Source organism: Nannobrachium achirus, assembly GCF_963921795.1.
Source record: "Nannobrachium achirus genome assembly, chromosome: 23".
Taxonomy (NCBI): domain Eukaryota; kingdom Metazoa; phylum Chordata; class Actinopteri; order Myctophiformes; family Myctophidae; genus Nannobrachium; species Nannobrachium achirus.
In genome coordinates, this window is record NC_137830.1 from 14,623,427 (window position 1) to 14,633,433 (window position 10,007).

General features: G+C 45.1%; 1 protein-coding gene across 1 annotated transcript in view; it reads left to right on the top strand.

Moving 5' to 3' along the window:
- The window catches only part of znf800b (zinc finger protein 800b), a gene marked incomplete at both ends in the record, with an annotated part of 31,495 nt that extends 22,821 nt beyond the window's left edge, over positions 1 to 8,674 (top strand). Inside the window, 4 exons of the mRNA XM_080754218.1 lie at positions 387 to 763; positions 4,933 to 5,811; positions 7,392 to 7,727; positions 8,570 to 8,674. Coding sequence (XP_080610344.1) covers positions 387 to 763; positions 4,933 to 5,811; positions 7,392 to 7,727; positions 8,570 to 8,674 — 1,697 coding nt within the window. The remainder of the gene's footprint in view (positions 1 to 386; positions 764 to 4,932; positions 5,812 to 7,391; positions 7,728 to 8,569) is intronic.
- Between the last annotated feature and the right edge of the window lie 1,333 nt (positions 8,675 to 10,007).

The following is a 10,007-nucleotide window of genomic DNA, read 5'->3' on the forward strand; positions in this document are numbered from 1 at the left end:
TTTGTTACAAACATTTTCTAAAACATGTATAACATTACACGAAATATGTAACATATACTAGTTTTTTGCCGTGATTGCAGCCGCATGTATGCAACTAAAAGTTATATAGGCTTGCATCCTTTGGGTGCTCGCAGCTGTCGCTTGATGCAAACATGCACGGCCGCCATAACTGTCTGTACAGTTCCATTCTATACTTTATTTTTGCTACAATGCCTGTATTTGGGCATTACTCAAAGGAGTAAGAGACTCATTATTGCGCTGAATGACCTATATAGGCCTGGACGTTTGTTTAAATATTCTGGAAAAGTTTTGGAAAGGTTTTGGAAATGCATTGGTTAAAATATGTGGGAACCCTGATCTTATCCTAATTCACCTACTGTAAACAGGTCGACCGAGGACCCTGACCACGCCCACCGGCAAGTCGTGCCCCGTCTGTTATAAGAACTTCGCCACCAAGGCCAACGTGCGACGCCATTTTGACGAGGTGCACCGCGGCCTGCGCCGGGACACCATCACCCCCGAGATCGCCACGCGGCCCGGGCAGCTCCTCACCCTGGAAGCCACGCCGCCCAAGAAGCCTGCCAACCCCTCCCCCACCAGATGCACCACCCCCAAGACCACGCCCATCAGCTCTAAAGGAACGCCGCCGAGCCAAAACAAAGGCCCCAGCGCTGCCGCGGCCCCGGCCACCGCCACCGCCACGGCTCAGTACAACCTGGCCTCCTGTCGCTGTCTGCTCTGCAAGAGGACCTACAGCTCGCAGGTTGGTGTTACAGGCAGACCGCTGCCGGGGTCCCCTCTCTGATTTGGGAGAGTCCTGGACCACCAAATGTTTTGACCAACAATTTTGTACGGAAAAGTTAGAAATGTGGTAATTAATTTCAAAACGTAGATTTGATTAACAGTTCTGCTGCTGTTGACGATCCTCACCGGCATTTAAAGGGTTAAAATCATGGTGCCGTTGACGGTGAGGACTGTCAATCTTACTGTAAATACAGTATTATGACTTACTATACGGCTCCGTGGTCCACTGTGCATCGGTAAATCCCACGACTTGTTTACAACGCACGTTGGGCGTGCACGCGAAGTGAACGTCCTCCATAGTAAATCCATTGAGAGACCCATAAAAAGACTTCATTTACTCAAAAAGAGACATTTTGATCCAAAGGGTGGCCTGTTTAATGTACAAAATACACTCGGCAGGGCGCAGCCATGTTTCTATTCTGGGCCCGCCCCACACTGTCATGTGACTAGATGACGTAATCGTTGCCATCAAGTGATAATCCCAAAAAACTAAAACAACCCCCTTCCGGCCCTTAAAAATAATAGCGGCGGCCTACGGAGGAAGCGGCGCGGCACCAAGGCACCAAGCATCCCTTCAAATTAAAAGGCAGTAGTAGTGTTAAAGTTTCTGTTTGAACATTGAACTTATAAGCAAACAAAGAAATACAAATAAACAAAGATCATGTAAGTAATGTGTTTATACAATACTATACGTATATACATGTCTATTAAACATATTTGAAAACATTTGACTTAAATCATACAATGAACACTCAAACTATTATATAAATAAATACTTCCACAGGAGGCCAGTAAAGAGTAAAGGTTTTCTTTTACAGTCAAGCAGGTCATAATAATGTACCGGTACCTCGTAACAAAGAGCTATTCTGTCATTCCTGTGTCTGGGCCAAGTGACAGCATATAATATGTTTTTAAAACATCCTCACCAACTCGCACAACCTCTTCCCAAAAGGTTCCTCCATATTCTTGGCCTTTGTCGTGTCTTGCTTGTCCTAGATGCAGTTCAAGCGATCGTAGGGGCTACACTGCTCCCATGGATGGAGGAGGATTTATTTGTACACGTGGATTCGGGTGTAGGGATGGGACGATAAGCGATATTATCGTTTATCGTGATAAAAAACACTCAAGATAATCGTATCGTGGAGATTTAAATTACCGTATTGTGATATTGTCCTCCGTCATGCACTGGGATCAATTCACCTTTTATTTGCTGAGCTGCATATCTGGTACCACATAAACCCTCTATAATTGGTAAAAGGTACTTATAATATACGTACTTGATAGTCTTTTTTCACTCACTATCAAATGTCTTTGCCAAAAAATAGCCGATCTACAAGCTCACAACGCGTCGCAACGCGACACGTTCTGAGCGTGTAGATCTGCTATTTTTTGGCAAATGTTCTGCGCCAGGACAATGTATTTTGATTATCGCGATAACATTGTAAATCGCGATTTCTTTTGTCACAATAATCGTGATATGAAATGTTCATGTCGTCCCATCCCTAATAGTCCAGTCATTTTAGGGTTAGACCCGGAACAAATTGCAATAGTAGCAAACTCAACTGATTCTGTATCCTCATTATGTCCTTAGTGAGGGAAAAAAAGTCCCAAGAAATCCCACCGGGGCAAAGTTTTGAAAACGACCTATCTACCTTCACTTACTATACACTACAATATAAAGGAAAAAATGACTGAAAAAAAATCTGCTTTAAGTGGGATGTGAGGGGTCTAACTAGGGGTTTGTCATCATGCTGAATCCATTGCAGGCATTTGTTTTGCACAAAAAACATTCTGTGGGCTAGAAATGGCCTTAGAAAACAATACACGTATGGGTGCGTTTTCATGTTAGTCGGAGGCCTTAGGGTTTTTTTTTTTCTCGTGCTAATCAGTCTAAAAGTTCAAAATTTTGCACAGATGTAGTTCAGGGCATGCTCTAATGATTTAGCTAGGGCGCCCGAGTCTGCAACATTCGGGGTCGCCACAGCGGCCAAATCAAGTTGGGCTCCCATCGACTTTAGTGATGAAAAGTGATGAGTCATCACTTTTCAGAGTTTTGTTGGTGCTGTGGCGACCCCGAAGGTCGCAGACTCGGGCGCCCTAGCTAAATCATTAGAGCATGCCCTGAGCTACATCTGTGCAAAATTTTGAACTTTTAGACTGATTAGCACGAGAAAAAAAAAACCCTAAGGCCTCCGACTAACATGAAAACGCACCCATACGTGTATTGTTTTCTAAGGCCATTTCTAGCCCACAGAATGTTTTTTGTGCAAAACAAATGCCTGCAATGGATTCAGCATGATGACAAACCCCTAGTTAGACCCCTCACATCCCACTTAAAGCAGATTTCTTCTCAGTCATTTTTTCCTTTATATTGTAGTGTATAGTAAGTGAAGGTAGATAGGTCGTTTTCAAAACGTTGCCCCGGTGGGATTTCTTGGGACTTTTTTTCCCTCACTAAGGACATAATGAGGATACAGAATCAGTTGAGTTTGCTACTATTGCAATTTGTTCCAGGTTTGGACAAATTTTGGCCTAAAATGACTGGACTATAAGAGACAGATGAAATGAAGGCAGAGAGCAGACAGAAGGCTCCATCCGTATCCATACACCTACTTAACGTATCCATACACCTACTTAACCTTGAGTATGAATGGGCATTAAGAGGAAGTGCAGCTCTCAAGCTGCTCTACTCTAGAGTGAGCCGTTTTATCTGTTGATGTTGAAGTGTTTATTAAACTAACGGCCCGTTCTCCGCTGAGTCAGCCGCCTCTTCCTGGCTGCTGTGATGAATGGTAAATGGCACATTTATATAGCGCCTTTTTTCTGTCTTTTTTTACCCAAAGCTCTTTAAAGGGCACTAACCTGCTCCTTGGGAGCAGATGGGGGTGAAGTGTACTTGCTCAAGGACACTTCAGAACCAGATCAAACTGAAGATTTTCAATGAGACTTAGGGCTGTCACGATTAGGACATTTTACATGATGATTAATTGTCACTCAAATAATTGCGATTAACGATTTAATTTTGTCGTGGACAATTACATTTCTGTTTGGCTTTTAGGCTTTGAAGTTGCACATGGTAGATATGACACCTAAATATACAAAGACATTACTGACATATTTGACAACTTTATACTTAAAAAAGAACATTGATAGTGGAAATAGCCGATCTATAAGCTCACAACGTGTCGCGTTGTGAGCTTGTAGATCTACTATTTCCACTATTTTTTTACTTTAAGAAAATATATGAACATTTTTCAACATGGACACGATTATGACGATTATGAAAAATAATCACGATTATGTCAAATAATTGCGATTAGACGATTATTATGTAATAATTGTGATGGCCCTAATAAGACTGGCTTCGATACATTTGACCCCTGCGGTGATGAACGATGAAGAAAGAGCAACCTTCCTTTTCAAATGTCTTGATGAATAAATTGATCAGTGGTGGAAAAAGTACTCACATATTTTACTTAACTAAAAGTATCAATACTGCAATGTAGAATTACTCCATTACAAGTAAAAGTCCGGAATTCAAAACGTACTTTGAGTAAAAGTATGAAAGTATTGGCATCAAAAAGTAACACAAGTAAAAAGTACAACGCTCACAACGCATCGCGACACGTTGTGAGCTAGTAGATCGTCTATTTTCAAATAGCCATGGTATAAAATAGGGCTAAAGTGGTTTATGTACGTATTATAATTTATATTGATTGAATGATTGATTATTTTATTTAAACTCAGGGACCCCCCCACCCTAAAGAGCACTAAGAGTTGAGGAATTACATTTTGTATAACACGGTTCTATTGTGAAAATAGCCGATTGCGAGGCGTTGTGAGCATGTAGATCGGCTATTTTCACAATTTCTGCCTCTAGAGGTACTAAAAAGTCCTTCAATTGTCACTTTAGAAATGTGCATAATCCTCCATACACTTAGATTTTATGTTGGTTTGTTTAATGTTGAGTGAGAAAACAATGTTGCACATTAAGTTAATCATCTGGGGACCTCCCCCCCCCCCCCCCCAAACAATTTGGGGACCCCCCTGAGGGTCCCGACCCACAGGTTGAGAACCACTGCTTTACATCACTGAAATTGATGGATGTATATATTCGGTACATTTCAGGTGATGCTGAAGAGACACATGGGCATCGTGCACAAGATGTACAACCTGAAGAATGGCGCCGGTGTTCCCACGACGACCTCCTCCTCGGCGGCGCTGCCTAGCAGCAGCAGCAGCGGTGCGAGCGGCGTCCGGGTGAAGCAGGAGGTGGAGGAGGAGTCCTCGGACGAGAACGACGACGAGGAAGAAGAGGAGGAGGAGGAAGAGGAGGAGGACACGGAAAGCAGCTCGTCCGCCTCGGCGTCGGTGAGTGACCGCGCCGACACGCCGCCGAGGAAGGCTCCGTCCCCGGCGGCTGCCGTGGCGCCGGCAGCAGCAGCGCCGCCGGCGACCAAAGGGGTGAAAGTGAAGATGGAGGAGCAGCCGCCACCGAGCCCCAAGTCCTCCACGGCGTCCTCGTCCGCGTCGGCCTCGTCCCCCCCGCCGCAGAACGCCCGCCTCGCCAAGGCCCCCAAGCTGTCGGTGGGCTTCGACTTCAAGCAGCTCTTCTGCAAGCTGTGCAAGCGCCAGTTCAGCTCCCGGCAGAACCTCACCAAGCACATCGAGCTGCACACGGACGGCACCGACATCTTCATCAAGTTCTACCGCTGCCCGCTCTGCCGCTACGAGTCGCGGCGGAAGCGCGACGTCCTGCGCCACGTCACCGTGGTCCACAAGAAGTCGTCGTCGTACCTGGCCAAGATCATGCCCGCCCTGGAGAGCCGGGCGGTGAAGCGCTCGGCCGAGTCGGTGCTCAACAACTCCGGCCTCGCCAAGAAGATCTCCACGGCCGTGGAGGCCGCCACGAGCAGCGGCGGCGCCAAGAAGGAGGTGAACGGACGCAGCGCCTCCTCCTCCTCTGGCCCGCCCTCCCCTCCCTCGCCGCCTGTCACCCGCAAGCAGGTAAGATACTTATGTAGCGTGACTGTTATGGACACTTTGTTTGGCTAGGGTCACCTTTTGTTGGGCACTGCATTGATAAGTTGTACTTCATATTTTGTTTCTTAACTACGTTTACGACTGCTCCATATTGTTGATGCTTCTTTTTTTTGCTGTACACAACAGTACTTTCATGCCCGCCGGGTGTTGAAGCGCCCGGCTCTCCAGGGCACTTCACCGTGAAGTAGGGATGGGACGATACGCGATATTATCGTTTATCGTGATAAAAAACACACACGATAATCGTACCGTGGAGATTTAATTTATCGTGATATCGTCCTCCGTCATGCACTGGGATCAATTCACCTTTTATTTGCAGAGCTAGCATATCCGTTACCACTTAAACCCTCTAGCCTATAATTGGTAAAAGGTACTTATTGCGACCAAAGGTCGCATATACTCTGAAGAATCGTGTCGCTTGAGTGTCCTTCCTTCCTTCTTTCCTTCCGTATCCTCGTGACCGTCCTTCCGTATCCTCTGTGATGTCAGTGTGATGTCAGCGAGTTGTGACATCACTTCCTGTACAGGGCGGCTACACGAAATGTGGATAACACTATATATGGAGATAGTCCAGTCCATCATGTCATATGGGACTACCGTCATAGAAAGTAGCCATTGTTAGGCCGGAGTCATTGGCTGTCTAAACATGGAGATGTGGATAACACTATATATGGAGATAGTCTAGTCCAATATGTCATATGGGACTACCGTCATAGACAGTAGCCATTGTTAATCCGGAGTCAATGGCTGACTGTCTGTACAGGAAGTGATGTCACATGAGTCACATGACATACTTTTTATGCCCATATATGAGTCCTAACATGGAGATGTGGATAACACTATATATGGAGATAGTCTAGTCCAATATGTCATATGGAACTACCGTCATAGACACAGCCATTGACTCCGGCCTAACAATGGCTACTGTCTATGACGGTAGTCCCATTATGACATGATGGACTGGACTATCTCCATATATATGTTCTCCACATTTCCATGTTTAGGCCCCATCGCTCACACCCTCGATGGGGTTGGCGATAGGGCCTTTCTGTGTGGAGTTTGCATGTTTCCCCGTGTCTCCTAGGGTTGATACCCTCACAAAAACATGAACAAACTCCCCCCAGAATGATAACAACTAGAATCGTCAGAGAAAAACTGTGGTTGGCCAGATAGTCAAGAATTGGCGCGACCTCGCCCTTTAGGGCGAGGTCGCATGTCACCCTGAGGTGTCTTACTAGTAATATATGTACTTGATACAGTCTTTTTTTCACTCTCTATCAAATGTCTTTGCCAAAAAATAGCCGACCTACAAGCTCACAACGCAGCACATTGCGACGCGTTGTGAGCTTGTAGATCGGCTATTTTTTGGCAAATGTTCGGCCTCAGGATAATGGATTTTGATTTCTTTTGTCACAATTATCGTGATGTGACATTTTCATATCGTCCCATCCCTACCTCTGGGCGACTGATTTTCCCTCTTGGGATAACAAATCTATCTATCTATCTATCTATCTATCTATCTATCCATCTATCCATCTAAGCAGGACCAACAGTCTTCGTCATCGTCGGGTGCCACCTCCTCCGGGGCGGGCCCGGCCACCACCACCACCACCTCCTCCTCCTCCTCCTCGACTGCTCCGTCCTCGTCTAAAACGGAGGCGGCGTTCGCCCCGTCGCCCCCCGTCACCAGGAAGCAGGAGAGGCAGCGGCAGCGCTCCTGCAGCCCGCCGCTGACCCGCCGCAGCGACAAGTTCTCCCACCTGCGGCAGCACGACGCGCCCCCGTCGGCGGCGGCGGAGTCCAACTCCTCCGAGGTGAAGGTCACCAAGAACTTCTCTCTTCACGCCTGCGATCAGTGTGGACGAGCCTTCGCCAAGAAGGTACGTACCGCGGCGCAGAGCTAGGGCTGTCGCGGTTATGACATTTTACATGGCGATTAATTGTCACTCAAATGACCCATAACCTAAATATACCAATAAATGCTATTTCCACTACTTTTTGAAAGTGTTTGAAACTATATTAACATTTCTCAACATGGAAACAATTATGACGATTATGCAAAATAATTGTGATTTCCTCAAATAATTGCGATGAGACGATTAGGTAATAATTGTGACAGTCCTACGCAGAGCGCGTCCCCCATTCCTGACAGCTGAACTACAAGCTCACAACGTGTCGCAACGCAACGTGTTGTGAGCTTGTAGATCAGCTATTTTTTGGCAAATGTTCCGCCCCAGGATAATGGATTATCGCGATAATATCGTAAATCGCGATTTCTTTGTTCACAATAATCGTGATGTGAAATTTTCATATCGTCCCATCCCTAGTACAAATGTAACTAAATTCACTCGGATTTAAATCAATTCACATTTGCTTTCGATTATATATTAAAGGAATTATCCCACGTAATTGCCTATCCTTTCAAAAACAATATACAATATAAATAGAATAACACACAAATACATGAACATACCGTTTTAGGCATGTTTTACAAAAACATTAATAATATTATTCATTTAATAAATTGATTCGCATTACCGTCAGTGAGGAAGGTGTGAAATGATAGTGTTGCACTCTCCACCACCTTTATTTAATGTGTGTGTGTGTGTGTGTGTGTGTGTGTGTGTGTGTGTGTGTGTGTGTGTGTGTGTGTGTGTGTGTGTGTGTGTGTGTGTGTGTGTGTGTGTGTGTGTGTGTGTGTGTGTGTGTGTGTGTGTGTTAGCTGTACCTGGAGTCTCATAAGCGCAGCCACCGTAACGCTGCAGCTGCTGCTACAGAGAACAGGAGGAAAGGAATCAACACCCGCTCAAAATCACTGCTCTGGTGAAAATGCCACACTGTGAGTATAATATGCATGCATGGACACACGCACGCACGCACGCACACACACACACACACACGCGCGCGCGTACGCGTGCGTGCACGTGCACACACACACACACACACACACACACACACACACACACACACACACACACACACACACACACACACACACAGTGGTGGAAAAAGTACTCACTTATTGTACTTACGTATCAATACTTAAAAAATAGAAATACTCTGTTAGGGTGCCCTCACACCAAAGTACCTATGAGAGTGGAATCCGCGTTCCGCCAATGCATTTCAATGAGAGTGAAGCGGTTTCATGCCAGCAGGGAATTTCTGCAAAAAACGCTCCCTTATCATTGAAATGCATTGGCGGAACACGGATTCCACTCTCATAGGTATTTTGGTGTGAGGGCACCCTTACAAGTAAAAGTCTGGAATTCAAAATGTGCTTGAGTAAAAGTACAAAAGTATTGGCATCAACATATACTTAAAGTACCAAAAGTAAAAGTACAGACATTTTTTTTAAATAGCAGATCTACAAGCTCACAACGTGTCGTATCGCGACGCGGTGTGAGCTTGTAGATCGGCTATTTTCAAATGGCCTATGTATAAAATAGGGCTAAAGTGGTGAATGTATGTTTTATAATTGATCTGTAAAGTAGCTAACTAGTAACTAAAGTTTTCAAATAAATGTAGTGGAGTAAAGGTAGAATATTTGGATCTAGAATGTAGTGGAGTAGAAGTAAAAGTACTGATAATAGGAGATACTCCAGTAAAGTAAAAATACCTCGAAACTGTACTTAACAGTACAGTACTTAAGTAAATGTACTTTGTTACTTTACACCACCAGGCAGGCACACACACACACACACACACACACACACACACACACACACACACACACACACACACACACACACACACACACACAATATATTTACATCACTTGTAAGGACATTACATAGACTTCCATTCATTTTTATGCAAGTCATGTGGCCTTACCCTAACCTCTATCCCTAACCCTAAACCTAAACCTAAACCTAAACCTAACTACCCTTCTACCTGTGCCTTCTCTATTCATTGCTGCTGCAGAGAAACCACTTTATCTCTGAATCTTTCTCCAAAAACGCTTTGATCGCCGAGAAACCCTTTTTTTTTTTTCACCGCGACACTGGGCCGCGACGGTCGGCCGCGGTTAGAATTATTCAATTCCGTGTGAAAGTAAACATCCCCGTCTGCATCTGGATCTAGTGAATTTCCACAACATGGACACGAGCGCGGCTTCCGGGGCTCTTCAAAATAAAGCGCAGTGAATGGCTGCAATCTAAATA